We start from the raw sequence: 25,705 nt of genomic DNA, 5'->3' as shown, positions 1-25,705 counted from the left end.
AGGAGTATGATTATAGTATATGGTAGCTCTATTTGTAGTCTTTTAAGGAACTTCCCTACTGTTTCCCATAGTGGCTGTATCAATTTACGTCCCCATCAAAAATGTAGGAGGGCTCTCTTTTTTCCACACTTTCTCCAGCACCTATTGTCTGTAAATATTTTGATGGTAGCTATTCTGACCAGTGTGAGGACACACCTTATTGTAGTTTTGATTTGCATTTCTTTGATAATTAGCAATGCTGATCATATTTTCAAGTGCCTTTTAGCCATCTGTACGTTTTCTTTGGAGAAACATTTATTTAGATCTTCCTCCCGTTTTTTTGATTGGGTTGTTTGTTTTTTGACTTGAGCCATATAAACTGCTGCTATATTTTGGAGATTAACCCCTTGTTGGTTGCACTGTTTGCAAATATTTTCTCTCCCATTTTGTGTATTTTCATTGTTTCCTTTGCTTTGCAGCAAAAGCTCTTAAATTTAACTAGGTCTGATTTTTTTATTTATTTAATTTCCATTCTTTCATATGAAGCTGTCCAGTTTTTCTAGCACCACAGACTGCCTTTTCTCCAATGTGTATTTTTGCCTCTTTTGGCACATATTAATTGAGATCAGGAACAACACAAGGATGTCTACTATTGCCACTTTTATTCAACATAATTTTGGAAGCCCACAGAGTGATAATCAGAGACAAAAAGGAAATAAAAGGGATATATATTGAAAAAGAAGAAGCAAAAATCTCACTGTTTGTAGGTGACACAATACTACATACAGAAAATCCTAAAGTTGCCACCAGAAAACTATCAGAGCTCATTAATAAGTCTGGTAAAGTTGCAGGATATGAAATAAACACACAGAAATTTGTTGCATTTCTGTACACTAACAATGAAAGATCAGAAAGAGAAATTTAGGGAACAATCTCATTTACCACTGCATAAAAAGGAATTTTTTAAATATAGGAATAAACCCACCTAAGGAGGCAAAAGATCTGTACTCCAAAAACTATAAAAGGTTAACAAATGAAATAGAAGCTGACGAACAGATGAAAAGATATAGCATGTTCTTGGATTGGAAGAATCAAGACTGTCAAAATGACCATATCATCCAATACAATTCCTATCAAATTACCAATGGCATTTTTCACAGAACTAGAATGAAATTTTTTAAAAATTTGTTTAGAAACATAAAAGACCTCAAATAGGCAAAGCAATCCTGAGAAAGAAAAACAGAGCTGGGGGAATCAGACTCCTTGACTTCAGACTATACTACAAAGCTACAGTAATCAAAACAGCATGGTACTGGCACAAAAGCAGAAATATAGATCAACAGACAGGATAAAAAGTTCAGAGATAAATCTATGTAACTGTGGTCACCTGATCTATGAGAGAAGTAATATTTTAAAATAACATGTATCTTACTTCACAGAAGCATTTCAATTATGAACTTGATTGTAATTTGCCTTAGTATTTTAAAATACTTTTGCCCAGTTAAACTCAGCACCTTTATTTTCTCACCTTCTTTACTAAAATTACTATAAAAGAAGTTAAGTTTTTAAAAACTATGTGATGATAAAGAACATAAGACTGATAAGAGATTATATATGTGGTGACTTGCTTAAAATATCAGAACACATGAGGGTGGAGGAGCAAGGGATGTGTTACATAACAGAAGTTGGGAAAAGTCCAAGGATTGGAGATGCCAGATATTTCAGGTTGAGAACAAGAGGACTAACTGAGAATCTTTATAACATCAGTTATAACAATTATAACTATCAGTTTTTGCCCCTGGTCTCCCTGCCAGATCTTTCACCCTACCCGCACTCAGGAGGAGAAAGAGGTTTACTGTCTAGAGACAGTGAGCAGCCAAACTTTCAGACTGGAGGAAAGCAAGCACAATGAAGCAGAGCTGGAAGGCATGGTCTGAAAATGAAAGTCTATCACTTGAAAATCCAGAGGGAGAACAGTAATTAAGTCTGGGGGCAGAATAAAGATTTTCATGGTCTCTCTCTCTCTCTTTTTTTTTTAATCTTCCCCTGAGCTTTTCACAGGCAACTACTGCAGAATAAGAACCACCAAAAGGAAGGTATAAGCCTAAAGAGAGGAAATGGGATCCAGGAAGCAGGGAAGTCAACCAGAAGAGAAGTAAAGAGAATTTATGCATCTGCACCTGGACAGCATCCTGATGGGGGGAGGGAGCGAGCAGAATAATGGAGGCTCCAGGAGGAGGGTGAGCAAGGAAGGCAAGAGGTGGGGAAGCAGAAGTACACGGATGGATTTCCTGATGTTTGTCATTAGGTTACTGAGGAGTATGCAGAAAGGATTAATGAGAGTTATAGGGAACACTGAGCAAATTAAAGGAAGTGAAAGTGAAAGCCACTTAGTCCTGCTTGACTGTTTGTGACCCTATGGACTATACAGTCCATGGAATTCTCTAGGCCAGAATACTGGAGTGGGTAGCCTTTCCCTTCTCCAGGGGATCTTCCCAACCCAAGGATGGAACTGAGGTCTCCTGTATTGCAGGCTGATTCTTTATCAGCTGAGCCACAAGAGAAGCCCAAATTAAAGGAGGAGGCAGTTATTTACAACAGGGGAGGAAAAAATGTTGATGCACAAGTATCAATCAGTTCCTCAGGCCAGGCTTCACGCAGAGTAAGGTGGAGAAGGACAGAGGCCTCACCTGAGTAGCAAACAGAAGGTGTACAGCACAAGAGAAGTACACATAGTCACAGTGCACTGAGCTGTCCAGTTGGAAACAATGCTTTGTTTTGTTTCATCACAAGGATGAAAACAGTGAACATTCCTTAACCCCAAAACTTGAGATATAAAGGTGGGAGGAATTGTGTGAATGTGAATGGTGATGGCTGGAAGAAGTATCTGATGTAATACAAAGTCAATGCAGAATGTCAAACACTGAAATCAATAAAATGACATAAATATTATTTACTTGGAAATATATAGGGTGTTAATATGGAAATAAATATTTAAAAGAAGTGAAAGTAATTGTCCTTGAAGAGTAGAACTTGAGGCAGGGGATGAGGGGATGAGGGACTATGAGGGCTTTTCATAGTAAATCTTACACTACTTTGATTTATATCTGTAATACTACAATAAAAATTAAACTGAAAATGTAAAATATCGATAATGTTAAAACAAGTCTGTGACTTTTTTTAATACACTACATAAATGATCCAACAATACTGTTTACTAAAAAAACTTTAAAGTCAGCAAAACAGGAAAACTTAATGTACTTTAATAGATCATCATCTGATTCATATTCTACTATCAAAATAATCAGCTAACCAATATTTTTCACCTAGTTGATGAAAAATGCATCATATGCATGCAATCTAAGGTACTAGTATAATTGTAATAACAAATTTAATTCCTGAATTGACTTTCTAACATGTGGAAGCAAACACTATGTGGCAATACAATTCATGCTGGGAAGCCATAGTCATTTCTGCTTTTTTGGTTTTAGAAGTCATCTGAATTATCAACTAACATAACCATATTAGAGATAACCATTTATGTACAAACATAAAACTTACTAAAACAATTGATACATAGGAAGGATCTTGTGCCCCTTTCACTTTTAACACTGTCAGAACAACTATAAGCATCACCTACTTCCTTCCTCCCTTACCAGGGGCAAGACAAACACCCTGTGATAACCGGAGTATTCATCATTACAACAAGCTGACCCTGCCAATGCCTTTGCAATTGCCACTCCCTCTCCTGCACACCCATCCTCCTGCTGAGAGTCTGCCACCCTATACCCACGCCTATACCCGGGCCTCCTGAACATCTGTGTTCTCATTCTACTTCCATCTGGAACTGGTACTGTAGGAATTCTAGGGCTGGAGGAAAATACACTTGGAATCTTGAGCTGTAAATTATAAGCTATCCTAAACAGTACTGACTTGATTGTTCCAGTACTTCAGATATGAGAAGGCATAGGAGATTTTGTGTACCAGTTTAACATAGCCAGATTGCTACCACCAGGAATTTCCAACTGAATTTTAAATCCTTAGAAAAAATTCATAAGTTTCCCTAGTGGCTCAGTGGTAAAGAATCACCTCTCTCAGTGGAGGAGAAATGGGTTCCATCCATGGGTCAGGAAGATCCCCTGGAGGAGGAAATGGCAACCTACTCCAGTATTTTTGCCTGGAGAATTCCATGGACAGAGGAGCCTGGCAGGCTACAGTTCATGGTATCTCAAAGTGCTGGAAACGACTTAGTGACTGAAAAATAAGTTTGAGGTACACTCTGTAAAGAAAACAAATAGCCAGAATATAAATACCTATAACTGTATGTAATTATCCAAATTTACTTGTTTACATTTTGTGCTAACGATAAAATATTACTACAAATTTAATTTATTATATATAATTCTGTATTATAGCTTTATTGAGGTCAATCATGGAATCTTCATTTTGTTACTCATGAAGTTATTCTTTAATGATTATTGCAAATATTCATCTCACTGAACTGCAAACTGACGCTGTGCAATACAATCTGGCATCCATTTCATTCATTTGGGATAAACCAAAAGGCTACATAGATACCTTTCCTCCATGCTGTTTATGGTTCTATGTTTCAATGGAATGAGGAATATACAAGAGTGATTTTGATTTTACAATATATTACTCCAGTACTTCTTCAACTGAGGTTTGCCAATTCAGGGATATTTGGGTAATGAGAAAAATAGAAAAAGGAATTATTTCTCAGTTGTTTAATTAATTGTTTAACTAATTTACTAAGGATTTGGAAAAGTCAGGCACTTCAAATAAAGGTAGAGTGCTATTAAAGCAGAATAAATAAATAATCTAACATCTGACCCCTCGAGACACTTAGTTTCCCATATTTCATAATTTCAGCACGACCTTTCTATAAAGAAACAGCAAAGGGCACATGATCATCAATGACATCATTTAGTTCTGAAGAAAGGAAATAGAGCAAGCATTTGTTCACATTTTCCAATGCCACCAATATTCTCTGAGTGTCTATTGTATGCTGAGCAAAATTTAAAGGTGAACAATACAGATAAGGGCTCTACTCTCATGAGCTTATTAACAAACAAGTAAAGAAAGAGGATGGGCTTCTCAGGTGGTGCTTGTGGTAAAGAACTCACCTGCCAACGCAGGAGACCTAAGAGACATAGGTTAGATCCATGGGTTGGGATGATCCCCTGAAAGAGGGCATGGCAACCTACTCCAGTATTCTTGCCTGGAGAATCTGATGGACAGGGGACCCTGGTGGGCTACAGTCCATAGGGTCGCAAAGAGTCGGACACTTAGCATGCATGCAACCAAAGAGGATAACTTATGCAGTGACAAATACCATGAAGAAAATAAATGGACAGATGTAACAGTGAAGGGAGGAAATGGAACAGGGTCAAGGCCTATCTGAGGTGTTGACATTTAAATTTAGACCCAAGTGACAAGGAATCAGCCACAGTGAAGATCTAGAGGAAGATCTTCCTGGGCAGAAAGAAAACCAACTGCAAAGTCTCCACTGTGGGAACAAACTTAAGAGAGTTTGAGAAAAAACAAAAGGAAAAAAGAATGGTTTATGGAAGGTAAACATGGAAACAGGAAGACCAGTGAGGAGACTGATGGTTACAACAAACCAGATGATAGAGGCTAGTGTGGCTGGTAGTAATGGAGATGAAGATAGGAAAAGGATATGCACTACACCATAGAGCTAAATGTCCCTAACTTCTTGGCTTCAAGGAGCCCTTTGCTTGGTGGCTTGCTAAGTCGCTTCAGTCGTGTCTGACTCTGTGCGACCCCATAGACGGCAGCCCACCAGGCTCCGCCGTCCCTGGGATTCTCCAGGCAAGAACACTGGAGTGGGCTGCCATTTCCTTCTCCAATGCAGGAAAGTGAAACGTGAAAGTGAAGTCGCTCAGTCATGTCCGACTCTCAGTGATCCCATGGACTGCAGCCCACCAGGCTCCTCCGTCCATGGGATTTTCCAGGCAAGAGTCCTGGAGTGGGGTGCCATTGCCTTCTCCGCAAGGAGCCCTTTGTATATGAGTAATTTTTTAAAAGAAATACCTAATGGTTCTGTTTATTAAACTACTTAATAGGGATAATCTGAGCTTGTTCTGTTTCCCTTGCATATTTAAATATCCCTGAGCTACCTCGTAAGGAGTTTCTTATGCCCTCCGCACAGCTTGAAAATCATGGTTTGGGGGCTAAGACTTACTGGAGAACTGGATTGGGGAGTAAAAGGAAAAGAAAATCATAACAACAATGACTCCTGGGTTTTGGGCCTGAGCAAACAGACAGGTGGGAGCACCACTCACTGAGATGGGTTAGGATGAGAGAAAACACAACCACCCTGGGAGGTAGATTATATCCCATTTACAAGTAAGAAAGCTGAGACTTAGAGTGGCTGCGTAAGTCATTCAAAGTAGCATAACTGATTAGGAAACGTAAGATTTGTCTCCAATTCCTGTCTGATGCCAAACATTATTTTTTATTTATAAATGATATATTATTTATTATTTTATATATTATAATTTATTAATATAAATTATATATTATCAATATTAAAAATAAATATTATTATTTATTATTATTTATTTATAATGCAATAAATAATGAGTGGCTACGTTAGTCACCTTAAGAGTATATTTAATATGTCACCTCATTTAATTCTAACAACATTATTAGACAGATCTGTCTGATTCCAAAGTCAGCTACAGCACATCCTCTCTCAGTTGATAAAAGCAATTGTAAGGACAGGGCAACCCACTCCAGTACTTTTGCCTGGAGAATTTCATAGACAGAGGAGGTTGGCAGGCTACAGTCCATGGGATCACAAAGAGCTGGCACGACTGTGTGACTTTCACTTTCAAAATGTTGACAAATGGTAGTCTCATCCACTTAGCCTCAAAAAAGTTTTTTTTAAGTGAAATAAAAGTCTTAAAAGTAAAACATGAAACTGAACATCTTAAAAATGTCCACAGCTTTGCTGTAATGATTAGACTATATTTCTATTCCTAAAATCAGAGCAATCTGATTGTCTGCAATCTGTATGTCATACAGGACATACATGGGGAAAGTTCTAAGCAGAGTTTTAATTGAATGTGTATTCCTTAGGGCGGGTGGCATAACCTCAACCATCTTGACTGTGCCCACCCAAGGAAAGTAGCAGGGATTATGGGAGACCAAAGGCAACACAAAGGCTCCAAGAGGCAATGCAATTCCTTGAAATCAAGACTTCGGCATGAAATTTAACGACGGCAAAAAATCTGAATTTTTCAAAGAAAATATATCTCAGGGCTAAATTTAGTCCTTGCAAAAAAGCTAAAATACAGATTAAATTTCTCAAACAAAATTATGATAAGAGACTGAGGGGAGAACCTTAAGGAAGCTGAAGATCATCAGAAGAATTGAGGAGAAGACTGTTAATTTAATGCAGTAAACTAAAGCTAAAATCATATACTTTATACATTTTCTATTTTCCAATACTATGTGTTTTTATTGAAATGGAAACAGGAGCACCTTATATTTAGTTTTGTATATTTTAATCTGCCCAATAAAAACAATATTATCAAAATACATGAAGATGTTCCAGCAGGGAACACGGTTCATTTTTCTTCCTGCCAAGAATAACATGTCATTAGACTATTTGTCTCTGCATCTAGCAGCTTAATAGCATTTGAAATCCTGCAATTCTATCAGTCATAGGAAGTACTATCACAAACGTGGACAGAAGTCACTACCTTAGCTCTCCAGTTGCCTGAGAAAGAAGGAACCAAGAGATTTGTCTTTAGAATTTTTGTCATGGGACCTTCAATGTTGAAACCCAAACTAAACTTAGAGTATATAACTAATATTTAAAGTTATTAGAAATGTCACTGTAGCTTGTCACTAATTCTAAAGATAAGAATTCACTTGGCAGTGGTTTTGAAAAATCCTATTCTCAAATCTTGAATGCCATGGCTTTTGTTTTCCTGAGGTCATAACTGCAAACTAGCTAAGGAAGACACTCACACAGACAAAGCCAAATCCAATAGAAACAAAAATACAGCTGGCTCACTCTGAGCAGTACTTTGGGGGGGGGGGGGACAATTTTATTATTTGTATAATCTTTCTAGGGGAAAAAAATGTCTACAGTTTTATAAAGCAGAAATGTTAAATGAAGCACAAACAAAGCACAATACTATTATGACAGATATCTAGTCCAAGTGGGAGAATGATATGCAGAGGTCCTGCTGTTGTTCAATTGCCCACTTGTGTCCAACTTTTTGTGACCCCATGGACCGCAGCATGCCAGGTCCCCCATCCCTCACCATCTCCCGGAGTTTGCCCAAGTTCATGTCTATTGCATCGGTGATGCCATCCAGCCATTTCATTCTCTGATGCCTCATCCCTTCTGACCCCTTCATGGATCACTGCCCTATTGTGGCAAAGGGGCTGAGTGACTCGATGAAGTTATGAACCATGCCGTGTAGGGCCACCCAAGATGGACAGGTCATCGTGAAGAGCTCTGAGAGAATGTGATCCACTGGAGGAGGGAATGGCAAACTAAGCCAGGATATTTGCCATGAACCTCATGAACTGTATAAAAAGACACAAAGGCCCTGAGGCTTCGATTAATCATCAGAAGCAGAGAATACTGCACAGAGCAGGAGGCAGAGCATGGGTGAAGTGGTTCGAAAGAGGACAGGAAAGAGATGGCTAAAAGTAATGCCACAAATGGTTCTAGACTTTCACTGTGGTTACCATTAAATAACTTTAAGTCAAGATGGTAAGACTTGACCTTGTTTCAGAAAGTTCACAGACAGATATAAGAAGGATAAACTCTTGGAGGAGAAATTTAAGGCTGAAAAATTCTCTGCGCATCTCCTAGTGTTGCCCAGTCATCTAGGCCTCACATCCTCCTTCACAAAGAGAGGTTCACTTTGATTTTCTCTGTTAGGAATTTGGAAGCCACCTATGTGATTAAAGGATTAACATTTTTCAGGGGACTGGTTCAAGACAGTGGAGTAGAAGGACCTATGCTTATCTTCCCCTGTGATAGCACCAAAATTTGCAACTAGTTGTTAAACCACCACCAACAGGAGAACACTGGAACCCACCATAAAAAAGATATCCCTCATCCAAGGACAAAGGAGAAGCTGCAACGAGACGGTAGGAGGGGCACAATCATGATAAAGTCAAATCCTATACTCACTGGGTGGGGAACTCACAAACCGAAGAACAATAATATAAAAGAAGTTCTCCCACTGTTGTGAAGGTTCTAGATGCCACATCAGGCTCTGTAGCCTGGGGATCTGCCAAAGAGACTGGAAATCTCCTGGGAATTTGACGTTGAAGGCTAGTAGGGCTTGATTACAGGACTTCCACTGGACTGGGGGAAACAGAGATTCCACTATGGGAGGGCACAAACAAAACCTTGCACATACCAAAACCCTAGGGAAGGGAACCGTGACCCCACAGGAGAACGGGCCAGACCTACCTATGAGAGCCTGAGGGTCTCTGCAGAGGCGTGGGTGGGCAGCGGCCCACTGCAGGGACGGGGCACTGGCGCAGCAGTCTTGGGAGATGCACCTCGGCCTAAGTCCTCTTGGAGTTTACCATTAGCCCTAGCAATAGAGCCCACAGACTTTAGGACTGAGTCATCTCAGGCCAAACAAATAAACAGGAGGGAGTACAGCTGAACCCATCAGCAGACAACTGGATTAAAGTTTTACTGAGCACAGCCCTGCCCACCAGAGCAAGACCCAGTTTTCCCCACAGCCAGTCCCTCCCATCAGGAAGCTGGCACAAGCCTCTTATCCTCATCCACCAGAGGGCAGACAGAAGAAACTAGAATTACAATCCAAGCAGCCTCCAGAACTTAAAAAACCACCACAGAAAAATAATCAAAATTAAAAGAAATAGAGTTATTTCTCACATGAATGAAGAAGACAAATCCCCAGAAAAATAACTAAATGAAGAAAAGATAGGCAACCTTCCAGAAAAAGAATTCAGAATAATGATCGTGAAGATGATCCAGTCAGTAGCTTGGAAAAAGAATGGAGAAGATGAAAGAAATGCTTACCAAAGATCTAGAAGAACTAAAGAACAAACAAACAGAGATGATCAATACAGTATAAGGAATCAATAACAGAATAACTGAGGCAGATGAATGAATGAGAAGACAGAACGATGGAAATCATTGTTGCAAAATAGAATATAGAAAAAAAAAAACGAAAAGAAATGAAAACAGCCTGAGACTTCTGGGACAATATCAAATGCACTGACATTCACATTAAAGGGGTGCCAGAAGGAGAAGAGAGAAAGGACCTGAGAAAATATTTGAAGAGACAAAAGCTAAAAACTTCCCTTTCCCCAACATGGGAAAGGAAAAAGTCAGCAAAGTCCAGGAAGTATAGAGTGTCCCAGGCAGGATAAACCCAAGGAGGAACACACCAAGACACACAGTAATCAAATTGACAAAAATTAAAGACATAAAATTAAAGACATAAAATATTAAAAGCAACAAGGGAAAAAAGCAAAACAACATACAAGGGAAATCCTGAAAGATTTATCAGCTGATTTCTCAATAGAAACTCTACAAACCAGAAGGAATGTCATGATATATTCCAAGTGATGAAAGGCAAGAAACTACAACCAAGAATACTCTACCCAGCAAGACTCTCATTCAGATTTTAATGGAGAAATCAAAAGCTTTCCACATATGCAAAAGTTAAGAGAATTTAGCATTACCAAATCAGCTTTACAACAAATGCTAAAGGAACTTGTCTGGGCAGGAAACACAAGAGAAGGAAAAGATCTACAAAAAATAAACCCAAAACAATTAACAAAATGGTAATAGGAGCATACATATCAATAATTACCTCAAATGTAAATGGATTAAATGCACCAACCAAAAGATGTAGACTGGCTGGATGGGTACAAGACAAGACCTATATATATGCTGTCTACAAAAGACCCATCACAGACCTACAGACATTTACAGACTGACAGTCAGAGGACAGGAGCTCGGACTTCCCACAAATGGAAATAATGAGAAAGATGGAACGAAAGTGAAACTGACAGTGGAGCCGTTTTCGGCTCTCTGCTACCCCATGGACGGTAGCCTACACCAGGTTTCTCCATCCATGGGATTTTCCAGGCAAGAGTACTGGAGTGGGTCACCATTTCCTTCTCCAGGGGATCTTCCCCACTCAGGGATCACACCCGGGTCTCCCACATTACAGGCAGACGCTTTGCCCTCTGAGCCACCAGGGAAGCTAACAATACTCATATTGGACAAAACAGACTTTAAAACAAAGGCTGTCAGAAGAACTTAGGAATTGGTACAATTCCAGTTAATCTTCTGTGGATGCTTGAATTTATAAGTACATCCAAGGTTATGGTGGCAGAGTGTGATCACAGATGAGAAAAACCACAGAAAGATCTCAAAGAGAAAGAAGGAAGAGAATGCATACAGCCAGAAAAAACAAGACCACAATGTCACATGGACACAGAGGCTGAGCACATGACTCTCCAGTTTCTGCTCTCAGCTCTGATGAAATAAAAATTCATATTTTAAGGCAAGACATAAAAAAATTAAAATGTAATATTTTCCTCTGCCCATATTGGCCTCCATCATTCCTTCTAGTGTGCAACTGCATCATGCCTTAACCAGATCTACTGAACCATATACATCAATTTTTCTCCTTCTGGCATTAGCAATGTAGCTCCTAAGAAGATAATATTGCTTTCTCAACTATGTAAGTGGTTTTAACGACCCACTATTTGCCTTATAGGTGCAGACATCTTTAGTGAACTTTATGTATGTCCAATGCTTATTTATCATTCCCCTTAAAGATAGCAATTGATGCAAAACAGACTGATCAAACAACCGAGGAATATACCGAGTCAAACCTAATAGAAGTTCTTAGCTTAACTACCTACTTATAACCTACCAGCTATATTACTTATATTCTTTCTATTTTATAAGGTTGTTGTTTCCTTTATTACCAAATGTATGATGGAGCCTCAGATAAAATTATTCATGATTAGGTTGATTTGAAACCACTGATCAAATAAATAGTTCTATAAAATCAATGACTGAAATAGCGTAACTGTAGGTATGGGAAGAAGCAATGAGAGAACCATTTCCTGGACCATAACAGATTAGGTGTTATGGCGGTCCAGAGGCTTCTGGCTACTGTTAACAGAGCCTAGTCCAGTAATAGCACATTGAGTGGCCTATCAAGGAAATCCCTGCCTGATCTCGGCATGAGCATTGCTAATGCTATGAAACAAGTTGGTCATGAAATGTCTCCCAAACCTTGGTCAAAATTAAGACCAAAAAAAAAATTAAGATAGAAAGGGAAGGGACTGTACAATAAAGAATGTTGCCAACCATCCAGTTCTATAAGAATCAAGTTATTAATCGCTGCAGTTGCTGATCAACAACACAGCCTGAAAGGAATTCTGGGTAAAGATCAAAATGAGGCAAAATTGCCAGAACTGCTCCCCAGAAAGAGATATTTTCAGGAGAAATTTTTATGAACCTGATTCTTTTGTCTCCCCATACCTATGAAAACACTAAAACCATTACCTTAGATGTCTATTCCTAGTGACTAGCAGCAACCATCTACAAGAGATGTGTGTTCAGTCGCACATACCCTCTTCACCAAAATCATATGTGCACTGCCCTCCCCCTTTGCTCTTCAAAACAGTTCTCAGAGCTCTCTGAGAGACTGTCTTTAGGTTATTTTCAGGTTGGCCCAAATAAAATGTTCCATTTCTTTCTTAGATTGACTATTGATTAATATTTTTTCACAAGCCCCTTGGCAGGTTCAGCTTTATTTCTAGACGTCGACCCATTGCCCTTATTGCAAACCACTCTTTTTTTTTTAAGTTAGGTTTGAGTAAATTCTGTTACTTGCAAATACAATGAACTCTAACTAAAGCATGGCCTAACCTTGGACAGATAATGAAAATGAAGATAATAGGAAGAATATAAGAGATGTGCGTTTGTGCTCACTCAGCCATGTCTGACTCTTTGCAATTCCATGGACTGTAGCCCTCCAGGCTCTTCTGTCCATGGGATTCTCTAGGTGGAAACACTGGAGTGGGTTGCCATTTCCTCCTGCAGGGGATCTTCCTGACCCAGATATCAAAGCCGCGTCTCCTGTGGCTGGTCCTTTGGCAGGCAGATTCTTTACCACTGAGCCACTCAAAGCTCAGTAACAGATGATAAGGGAGTAAAAGTGAAGGGAATTGCAACTAGCTGAATTTGGACATCTTGGTTCCCCAACCACAGTCCTGGGTTCCCACTGGTCAAATCCTTCACAAGAGGAAGAAGGGCAGAATTGGTGAGAAACAACAGACCATCTTGTGCATGTAGAAGTTGGTGAGAGTAGGATATCCAAATAAAAATGCCCAGCAGTTGGATATGACTATGCATCTCAGAGCAGTTCTGATCTGGAAATGTATGCTAGGCCATTTCTAACAGGTAGATGGTCACTGAAACTATGGAAGGGAACAAAAAATCTCCCAGCAGAGTTACAACTGCGGCCAAGGCCTGGGGAGCACTAGCATTAAAGTGTAAACTGAGCAGAAAACGTCATGAAGGAGACTCAAGATGAAATGCGGGGCTGTGCCAATAAGGGAAATTTCTTAAGAAGGATGCTGACCAAGTGAGGACAGCCCAGATAGCTGAATTATTGAGAGGATAACAAATGTGAGTTTGGGAAGAGGAGAACCAAACTCCCCGACATCTGAGGACCTTCTTTCTGTAAGGCAGACATTTCCTTAAGTCATTTCATCCTCAAAACAACCTTTCAAGACAGGTGGCACTACATCTTTTTAAATATGAGAGGAAAAGACCAAGGTTCCCTGGGGATGGGCTATATTATGTTCTGTATATCTAGTCCCTGGAGGAGTGCCTTCCCCTTATTTGTTTAAAGAATGAACATTTCTACAATTTTGTAGGTGGTGCTAGTGGTAGAGAACCTGCTTGACAATGCAGGTAGATGTAAAAGGCACAGGTTTGCTCCCTGGTTTGGGAGGATCCCTGGAGGAGGACATGGCAACCCACTCCAGTACTGTTGCCTGGAGAATCCCATGGACAGAGGAGACTGCCAGGCTGCAGTCCACAGGGTCTTACAGAGTCGGATACAACCGAAGCGACTCAGCACACACGCCCCTGGAACTAACTGGACTGGTTACTCTCAAACTCACATATGATTTGGGGAGCAAGGTTCTACTTCAGAAACAGGGCAGGCCTATTTCCTAGAGCACACCCCTGGATTTTTCTCCTATTATTTCAATTCAGTGACACCATCTCCATTTCTTCTGCTTACCTTTCAGCAAGACATATGAGTGACAGAAAGGTCAGTCAAGGAAACCACATCATCATATCGCCAAAGACGTCCTAGGGAACACAAATCTAAGGGTGCTTCAGAAACTGGTGGGGGGAAATAAATTTCCATTAATCACAAAATTTTAAATTCACACTTGACTCAGAAAACACGCAGAAAGGACTTGACTATCTTTTGACGTAAATCACAAGTCAGGCCCCCCGGGGTATACTTAGTCACAGCTCCCACACTTCCCAGGGAGGCATTGTTTGTTCTTATTGTTTAAAGGTCACTGAAGTCTTTTCTGGTTCGCTTATGTGTGGAATCTAGAAAAATGGTTGAAATGAACTTATTTGCAAAGCAGAAATAGAATAACAGATGTAGAGAACAAACTTATGGTTGCCAAAGATGTTAAGGGGGAGGCTGGATGAATTGGGATTGACATATATACCCTACTATGTAGAAAGAAGAAAACTAATGTAAATATCTACTGTATAGCACTGGAAACTCTAGTCAGTGCTCTGTGGTGACCTAAACCGGACGGGAATCCAAAAAAGAGCAGATATATGTACACATATAGCTGATTTACTTTGCTGTATGGTAGAGGCTAACACAACAATGTAAAGCAACTATACTTAACAAAAGTTAACTTTAAAAACATCACTGAGGTCTTTTCTCCCTGACTAAACATAAGAGGAAAAGAATGTATCTAACACTGAAGCAGATAACACTCCTACCACATTTATTAGTTAGAAAAAAAATACTACTTTCCCTTTTCCTATATTTTGAAAATCAGAGACAAGGATAAAAAAAAAAGGGTATGATAACAATTTTGTATTTACAGAGGATGCTTCAAATGCTGGACTGATGGATGGATTTGGGCCAAAGAGGAGAAGTTAACTATGCAATGCCTCTGCTTTTCACAAATGATCTGGTATTTTCTAAGCGTTTTGTTCCATTCATACTACCTGCTGAGAACCTCAGAGAGAGTAAAACATCACATTTGGTTCAGACTTACAATATGAGAGAGCAAACCCTTATTCTTTTCTTATTTCCTGTCACCTTTTTTTTTTCTATATTTACCACCATCTGGCTGGCTTGTTGTACTATGTTTCCTTTGCATGGTAATTTTTCACACTAGGAAACTTTGTTGGGGATAAAATATGATAATGGAATAAATTCAAAACTACTGCACTTATGAAATTAAATTATTAAATATGATTAACAAGTATAATACCATCAGGCTGGCCTGTCCACAAACTCTAGATCAGCATATAAAGCAAAGGCCTCACCTGGGTACTAGTGGTTTAGTCTGATGCATTTTATAATTCTTGAGCTGGATGCAACTTTATTAGCTCATAGTCATTTTGGACTTTTATCCTTGGGTGGTACTGAATTTCACTAACTTTGGTTTGTTTACATATCACTCCCAAACAAATTTTAAAGTGACAGCCCTAGGCACTTAGTGTTCTACCACTGAAGGGTAGCCCAGATGACCCAGAGTAAGAAAATCAGGTTCTATCCTCAGTCAGTTTTCACCCCAATCCCAAAGAAGGACAGTGTTCAAGAATGTTCAGACTACCACACAATTGTGCTCATTCCCCATGCTAGTAAGGCTATGTTTAAAACCCTTCAAGCTAGGCTTCAGCAGTAGAAGCCTATTCAGTAGAAGCTCAGTTCAGCTTCTTGAATTGAGGACTTCCTGATGTACAAGCTGGGTTTAGAAAAGGCGGAGAAACCAGAGATCAAATTGCCAACATTCACTTCATCACAGAGAAAGCAAGGGAATTTCAGAAAAACATCTACTTCTGCTTCATTGACTATGTTAAAGTCTTTGACTATGTAGATCACAACCAACTGTGGAAAATTCTCAGAGATGGTAATATCAGACTATTTTATCTGTCTCTTGAGAAAGACGTATGTGGGTCAAGAAGCGACAGTTAGGACCTTACATGGAACAACTGACTGGTTCAAAATTGGGAAAGGAGTACGATGAGGTTGTATACTGTCACTCTGTTTATTTAACTTATATGCAGAGTTCATCAGGCAAAATGCTGGGATGGATGAGTTACAAGCTGAAATCAAGACTGCCAGTAGAAATATCAACAATGTCAGACATGCAGCTGATACCACCCTAATACCAAAAAGTGAAGAGGAACTGATGAGGGTGAAAGAGGAGAGTGAAAAGGCTGGCTTAAAACTCAACATTCAAATAGCGAAGATCATGGCATGCCATCCCATCACTTCACGTCAAGGGGAAAAAGTGAAAGCAGTGACAGATTTTCTCTTCTTGGTCCCCAAAATCACTGCAGATGGTGACTGCAGCCATGAAATTAGAAGATGCTTGCTCCCTGGAAGGAAGGCTATGACAAACCTAGACAGTATATTAAAAAGAAGAGACACCACAAAGGTCTGTATTGTCAAATCCCTGGTTTTTCCAGTAGTCATGTAGGGATGTGCGACTTGGATCATAAAGAAAGCTGAGCACCAAAGAATTGATGTTTTCAAATGGTGGTGCTGGAGAAGAATCTTGAGAGTCCTTTGGTCAGCAAGGAGATCAAACCAGTCAATTCTAAAGAAAATCAACTCTGAATACTCACTGGAAGGAGTGATGCTGAAGCTCCAGTACTCTGGCCACCTGATGTGAACTGCTGACTCACTGGAAAAGACCCTGATGCTGGCAAAGACTGAAGGCAAAAGGAGAAGAGGGTTGCAGAGGATGAGATGGTTGGATAGCATCACCAATTCAATGAACATGAACTTTGGCATACTCTGAGAGATAGTGAGGAATAAGGTGGCCTGGCTTGCTGCAGTCCATGGAGTCAGAAAGAGTCAGACACGACTTAGCAATTGAACAACAACCACCCTCGGTTCTAAAACTTGTGTTACAGTAGACAAATCACTTTAACTCTTTAAGCCTTTGCTTCCTTAGTTTGAGAATAAACAGAAGAACTGCCTTGCTGACTCAACAGGATATCTATAAAGAACAAGAGATCACGTCTATGAAAATTTTTATAGTGTTATATATAAAAAACAGTAAACATGTTTGATTTTACCACTACATTAATAAATAATTATATCACTGAAGAGGCTAAAAGTGTTGTCCTATTTTTCCTTTTCTGTTAATATCTATTTTACATGCTAGAGTAGTACCAGGTATTAGGTTGGCGTAAATGTAATTCTGGTTTTGGACAGTGAACTTTAAATCATTATAACTAGACTCAAAAACATTTTTATTAAACAAAATATTAACCATTACAATCAACACATTTTTGCAAATGAGAAATAAATCTGTCTATTCCTGTAGCATAAAAACTCGTGCTTTGGGTTTTGACAAACTCTTGGAAAGCATTTTCTGCCTACTGCTGGATGTGGAAGTGTTTTCCCTGCAAAAATTGTCAAGATGCTTGAAGAAGTCATAGTCAGTTGGCCAGAGGTGAGGAGAATATGGCAGATGAGGCAAAACTTTGTGGCCCAATTCATTCAACTTTTGAAGCATTGGTTGTATGACATGCAGTCAGGCGTTGTCATGGAGAAGAATTGGGCCCATTCTGTTGATCAACGCCGGCTGCAGGTGTTGCAGTTTTCAGGGCATCGCATCAATTTGCTCAGCATACTTTCTCAGATATAATGGTTTTGTCAGGATTCAGAAAGGTGTAGTGGATCAGACTTGTAGCCAATCATCGAACAGTGAACATGCCCTTCTTTTGTGCAAGTTTGGCTTTGGGAAGTGCTTTGGAGCTTCTTCTCAGTCCAACCACTGAGCTGGTTGTTGCTAGTTGTCATATAAAACTCACTTTTCATCACACATCACAATCCAATTGGGAAATGCTTCATTGTTATTGCGAAGAATAAGAGAAGATGACACTTTAATGATGATGCTTTTGATATGTGGTCAGCTCATGAGCCACTGACTTATGCAGCTTTTTCACCTTTCCAATTTGCTTCAAATGCCAAATGACCATAGAATGGTTGATGTTGAGTTCTTCAGCAACTTCTCGTGCAGCTGTAAGAGGATCAGCGTCAACGATCCTCTGTACTGTGAATCTGTTAGCTGTTTGCTCACCACCACTGCACTGTAAAGTTGTAAGCAATCCCTGGGCCAAATGCGTTGCTGATGTTGTGAGTTATCTCCACTGCTTTATGGCCCATTTTGACTTCAAATAAGAAAATTGCTTGAATATGCTTTTTTGCTTAATATCATTTCCCTAGACTAAAATAAATATAAAATAAACAGCAACTAATAAGGCATTAGCAAAAAAAAAAAATGGAGAAGTGCATATGAAAATGATGTATAACATAACCCATTTATTTACAAATGTATTTCATTATCAAATAACAAAGTTCAATAAGGCAAAAACCACAATTACTTTTGCACCAACCCCATAGTGAAGTAAAGTGAAGTGAAGTCACTCAGTCGTGTCTGACTCTTTGCGACCCCGTGGACTGTAGCCCACCAGACTCCTCTGTCCATGGGATTTTCCAGGCAAGAATACTGGAGGGGGTTGCCACTTCCTTCTCCAGGGGATCTTCCTCCAGGGATCAAACCCAGGTCTCCTGCATCGCAGACAGATGCTTTAACCTCTGCGCCACCAGGGAAGCCCATATTAATGCTTAGCAAATGATAGCTATTAAGATTAGTATTGCAAGGTCATTTTTTCCAAAGCCTTCTATTATCTCTAGTAAACACAAAGAAGTAGTGATCCACCGGAGATTAAAGTAAAGCAGTTATGCAGCTGGGAATGATCTGCCCATCCTATGTAACTGCCTATCTCCTACCCCTACTTTAAGTTAGTAAAAAAGAGAAAGAAGAGATGAATCTGGGAGCATTAATCTAAAATCAGAGCAGTTTAAAAATAGCAGACTATTTAGAGTGTCCAAAATAAGTTTATACACCCATAATCCCTTTTACCTGAAGCTGACATAAAAGCTTCAAATTCTGGATTTCCTTCTCCTCTTTCCTGCAAATTTTCCATGTAACCTTAAAATGATCCATTTAAACACCTGGTTTTCCCAGGTAAAACTCTGCTACCTTCCATCTGTCCAAGATGGACTAATTTTATGTTTATCAAGACATATCAAAATATAGCTTATTTTAAGTTCCTCAAAAGAAGCAAGATGCTAACAAACCCAAATGTAGCCAAGTGTTTCCTTTCTTTTACTTTTTCTCTTTTTCCTCTCTCTCCCTCACTACCACCTAATTACTCACCTATACACATTTTGGTTGTGGAAATAATAATGTGGGAACGACCCCTTTATTAATAAAATAGAAACTTTTAGCTAGAAATTGGAACATTATTGACATTATAACCAGAGTTTAGAATAGATCACATGAGAATTACTTTAAGTGAGTTGTTTTCACATTAGTCATCATATTCTTCATAGATCACTACTCTTCCAATTATTTTGACATGTGGAAATATTTTATTGGTCTGTGAGGTAGTGCAATAATATAGCAGGAATATATCAGGATAACAGAACTCTATTTGCTCGTTCTTCTCTCTTGTGAATAGATAATAAGCTATTCAGCAGCATGTTTGAAATTAGAGTCATAATAGAAAATTGCCTCTTCTAAAAGTTAAATGTACTGTCCGAAGTATGTAACAGTTCTAAGACCTTAGAAGTCCTATGCTCGATATAACAGGAGGATGATAATGTATGGGTTAGGATATAAACACGACTTATACAAATATAAGATACTTGGATACACTCACAACAGATATATATATATATGTGTGTGTGTGTGTGTGTGTGTGTGTGCGTATAGATATATATATAGTCATAGAAGAGAACAAATATTCTAAGAAATAAATCTATTTCCTTAACTGATATAGAACATTAATTCATGGATATAGAAATAAAGATCCTATGAGGGAGACCAGAGAAAACTAAACATGGTAAGATTATATAATACAATTGTAAGGATGATTTATGTTTCAATATTTTTTCATATGATCTTTTATCAACTGTTCTGGGTAAAAAACAGAATTCAAACTTGGGGTGGAAAATGGATTTTATAAAAAACATTTCAACTTCTACAGATTATTAAGTTTGGGTTGGAAATATAAAGGAGCACTGCCTACTTCATTTTCCACTTGAAAGAGAAGCAAAAAAAGAATAGAGAGTAATATACATAATATTCATAAAAACAGAATTCTGAATTAAATAACATTTTAAAATGAAAAAAGTAATAGATATTTTCTAGTAAAGGCAACAAAAAGTAAGCTATTAAGCTGCATTAAGAGATTATTTTAAACTATAAGGAATAAAAATTATGGTAGTATTTACTGTATCTTATGGATAATGGGGGAAAATGGAAAAGAAACACATAGACATGCAAACACATGAATACAGACTAGATAAAGTAGAAGAAAACACATTATATGAGAATCCTAAATTAGGCATTTTCCATCCAAATAATAAAAATAGTATGGTCTATTTTAAAGAAATTGGTTTACAGTTTTATGAGCTTAAAATATGAATGTCTGAAGTTATGTACTATGAAAAACCAACAGTTACTTAGCATAGGTAACATCATGTAAGTGTCTAGTCTTCTAACCTCCAATACTAAGGTTATATTAAAGTCTGCAGGGAGTTGCCAGCTATTCTGCATCATGCAGACACAGTATAAAATTAACCATAATTTACCTTATTTTATTATTCTTACTTTCCAGGATTAATACTCAACTATAAGCAACAGCTGTATTGAAGACATTACCTATTAGTATCAAAGTACATTAATGACTATCATATACCTTATGGAATATCAGGATCCTTATAGTCATATCACTTGATCTCACTGCGAAAAGACTGAGAATTTGGAGAACACATATATATGGAATTTAGAAAGACGGTAACGATAACCCTATATGCAAAACAGAAAAAGAGACTCAGATGTATAGAACAGACTTGTGGACTCTGGGAGAAGGCGAGGGTGGGATGTTTCAAGAGAACAGCATCGAAACATGTATATTATCTAGGGTGAAACAGATCACCAGCCCAGGTTGGGTGCATGAGACAAGTGCTCGGGCCTGGTGCACTGGGAAGACCCAGAGGGATCGGGTGGAGAGGGAGGTGGGAGGGGGGACCGGGATGGGGAATACATGTAAATCCATGGCTAATTCATTTCAATGTATGACAAAAACCACTGCAATGATGTAAAGTAATTAGCCTTCAACTAATAAAAATAAATGGAAAATAAATAAATAAAATTTGAAAACCTGAATCAGCACACTTTACATTAGATATCACAAGTGGACTTGTGATATAACAATCATTTCAACTAGGAACGCACCACTGGCTTCACCTCACCCACCAATTAGATTGGCTCTGTCTGTGATCCTTGTTTTATAGGACTACAAAAAAGCACAACAAAAATTCACTTTCTACGCTTTAAACTTGTCAAATTTAAATGCCTAGAAAAGAGTAGAACAAACAAAAGATTTTCAGAAATAGGACAGATGTTAAATTAGGTTGATGAACTAGATTTGTACATAGGATTATTACTGAATTGCATTGTTTGAAAGATTGGTGCTAGCCTTGTTACAATTCCATAACATTACCACACTAAGGACAGTGGACATGCCTCAGAAAAGTCATGGTATGCCACGTCCAGGAACAAAAATGTTAGGTGCTATACTGACAGATAAGCTTAATAGATATGATGATGGTGAGGAAAAAATGAAAGTAAATGTTAGAGGGGAGGAGAGAACCAATATTAAAATGTAGCTCAGAAAGCTGATGGCTAACAAGGATTACCATTAAAGTCAAATTCACAAAGGGTATGGATATAGTCAAGTTGAAGTTTCTTAATCAATTCCAACTTAATCTAATGGGTCCTTGGGCCCTAGTTACTACTTTAACTAATTCTCACTTCTGAAATTACCACTGAATAATTCATTATAACCCAAGTAATTTAAAAAAAATCAAAAGTCCCCAAAACAAATGGTTCACTAGGTAAAATCCAATTTTACATAATTTGTATTTTTCTAATGAATAATTTTAACCAGTATGTATAGGGGAAAGCTTCTGAGAACATAGGAGCTTTTCGCCAATAACCAGATTCTCAGCAAAAATCATGGCTTTTCTCTAACCCATATTCTGTCACCTAGGATCTTAAAAGTCTCCTCTTGGAACAATCTTATGTAGTTCTTATGACAATATGAAATTCTGTATTAAATTGTCAATTTATTTAATGTGTTATTTCCTCCACCAGCCTGTATATACTATTAGGCCAAGAACTATGTCTCCTGTATTCACTGCTATGTATCTAGTACAAAATCAACCACCAAAAATGGGTTTAACATCGAATGAATGAAATACGGTAGAACCCCCACTATTCACTCTGCTTCACCCACAACACACATATAACTTTGAGAATTACTGTGAAAACTAGAAAACATGGAACTTTGGTATATTCCCTACTTCTTTGCTCCCAGTCCATCCCTGGTCCACTGTACTCTAGTTGTAAAAGACATACTTCTATTAATGTTCTTATTACACTGCATTGTAACTGACTGCCCTAAAAGGAAATAAACTAGTTGTGTGTCCACTGATCTCTAATAAATGCCAGGTTTACCCTTTGGTTTACTTTTTAATGAGAATCAAGAAATAGCTTATGAAAAATGACATTTAGTAGCTAAAAATAAAAGAAATTGATGGCATAAAACAGAAATTGTAAGAAATCAAATAAAGCCAATAATTACAATGAACAGAATAAGTAAGTCACTCTTCTAGTTAAAATTTGGTAAGATTGTTAAACACTGTACAGTTAAGTATCTCCCCAAAGGAGAATTCTATACATTTAATAAAAACAAATCACCAAGAGTCCTACTATTTGTTTTCCATATAAAATAATTCTTCACAATCTTTTCAATAAAAAGTCAGAGAGAAATACATACATGATGGTGTTAATGCCTGAGAGCTGTTGGAACATTTGTAGACCACAACCCACAATTAACGCTCGGCGAGTTGGGGGATAACTCAGCATTCTGCAGATCACAGGTCCAGCTTTTTTAAAAAAAAAAGAAGGAAAAAGAAAGACACATCTATTATTTTTAGCTTCCACAGTAATTATTCCCATTAGGATAAATTTCCCCAAATCTCTATGGAATCAACACAACTTGGCATTTAAAAATAGAACGTGTATACTTTTATAGAAATAGGGGCTAATATACTTTTGAAAACAGTTTATATTTAAGTTGAAACTATAAAATCAAAGAGAGAGAATTCAAGTTAAAACATTTTGTGAATACTAGGGGGAAGATCTACATAACTGTAATGGTTAGAAATTCTTTTTCCTTAAATTCCTTTGAGCCATAATAACCACTCTGTTCTTCTGCTTCCTAGGCAATTAATTACTATTTAAAATCCACTCAATGTAGGACAATTTACAAAGTCACTGGAAAAATTGCTTTAATCAACTGAAAGAATGGCATTCATTAAAAAACAATTAAACAAGGAACAGAATTTATTACAATTTATCTGACTAAATAACAAAATTCGTTCCAATGTATATAACTAAAAAGTTAAGGAATCTGACTGTGATATCAGACTGAGTTATGACTGAAATGAATATTATTAATAAAAATACCTAAAAGATAATAAAGATAAAATTTTAAATCTATTTTATATAGGTATATGTATGATATTTCTAGATTTTTTAATAGTTTCCTAATGGTATTCAATGATAATTTCAAAATATAAATGAGCTTTCAAAATGGGTGTCTCTATATCAGAATCTAGACCAATTCTGAAAAGCTCTAGATATGAACCCTTAGGCCTTCAGTAAGGTAACAAACCAATTGAGGCCTATCACTTGGACATAACTACCAAAAGTGCCCCTTCTATTCCCAGAAGTGCTTGTTACAACTTCACAGAGGCATGCTGTAGAGTGTCATTATGGTGCCAGAGTTCACTAAAAGGACCTTTGGTATTCCTGCTCTATAAGAAATAGCCTGTGACACTAGGATGTTAATTGCTTCATTGGAGGAATTTTTCCTGGAGGCTACTTTTTTTTTTTTTAAGTAAACCCTAAACCAAGTCATGGGAAGGACTGATGTTGAAGCTGAAACTCCAATATTTTGGCCACCTGATGAGAAGAGCTGACTCATTTGAAAAGACCCTGATGCTGCGAAAGATTGAGGGCAGGAGAAAGGGACGACAGAGGATGACATCATTTGATGGCATCACCGACTCAATGGACATACGTTGGGTAGACTCCAACAATTTGTGATGGACAGGGAGGCCTGGCATGCTGTGGTTTATGGGGTCACAAAGAGTTGGACAGGACTAAGCGACTGAATGGATGCTGATAATGAAACCAAATCAGGTAAAAATCTGAGAAAATTTCACTATTTTGGAATCTTCTGGAAATCTAATATTCCAGTTCATAGAAATAGAATAGAATGTGCTATTGTCTCAGCAATAAAAGTTAATACAGAATGTCAAGACAGGGCATTAATTAGTATTGAGCATTACTGGGTGAAGATATGCATCTCTACATAGGAATGATTATAATCACATGAAGACTTGATTGACTTCCAACAATTTTATCTCTAGATGGTAAGACTGTACATACCCATTTAGAAAGCAGGCTAAGAGTATTAAAAATGTCAAGTTGTTTTATATTTAAGTAAAGTTTTAAGAAGGTTGTTTCAAATAGGTAAATTTTATGACAAATAGAAATGTATCTGGATCAGTTCTCTGAAAAGCAGGCTCATCTGCAAACTTAGAAATCTATGAATGAGCCACAAAATAAGGACTGTGCATACCATCACATAAATATCTACCTATTTCCATAAATCAAAAAATTCAAATAAAAGATTATTCAGTGGCTAAGTTGTAGCTGATTGTTTGTTATCCCATGGACTGTAGCACCTAGGATCCTATGTCTTTACAGAATCGGACTTTACTTTCACCACCAGACACATCCATAGTTGAGCACTGCTTACGCTTTGGTCCATTACTTAACTCTTTCGGGAGTGTTTAGTGATTGCCTTCCATCCATCCCCAGTAGCATACTGGACACCTTCCCACCTGGGGGGCTCATCTTCCAGTGTGATATATTTGTGCCTTTTCATACTGTTAATGGAGTTCTTGCAGCAAGGATAACAGAATGGGGTGCCATTTCCTCCTCCAGTGGACCATGTTTTGTCAGAACTCTTCACTATGACACATCTGCCTTGGGTGGCCTGGTATAGCATGGCTCAAAGCTTCATTGAGTTACGCAAGCCCTTTCGCCACGACAAGAATGTGATTCAAGAAAGGAAATATATTATAATTTACTTTATATAACATGAAAAAATTTAAAGACAACAACTATGATGTTGTGACAAACAGAACAACAACAACAAAAACCCAAACCCCCTTTTCAGCTTTTAGGAAACTCCACA

General features: G+C 38.0%; 1 protein-coding gene across 1 annotated transcript in view; it reads right to left on the bottom strand.

The window, feature by feature from the left end:
• The window catches only part of SLC2A13 (solute carrier family 2 member 13), a 450,742-nt gene that overhangs the window by 223,702 nt on the left and 201,335 nt on the right, over window positions 1–25,705 (bottom strand). The window contains exon 4 of the mRNA XM_070454573.1: window positions 23,213–23,321. Within this exon, the coding sequence (XP_070310674.1) occupies window positions 23,213–23,321 (109 nt within the window). The remainder of the gene's footprint in view (window positions 1–23,212; window positions 23,322–25,705) is intronic.

Source organism: Odocoileus virginianus, chromosome 24, assembly GCF_023699985.2.
Source record: "Odocoileus virginianus isolate 20LAN1187 ecotype Illinois chromosome 24, Ovbor_1.2, whole genome shotgun sequence".
Lineage (NCBI taxonomy): Eukaryota > Metazoa > Chordata > Mammalia > Artiodactyla > Cervidae > Odocoileus > Odocoileus virginianus.
This window is presented reverse-complemented; position numbering and strand designations above follow the sequence as displayed.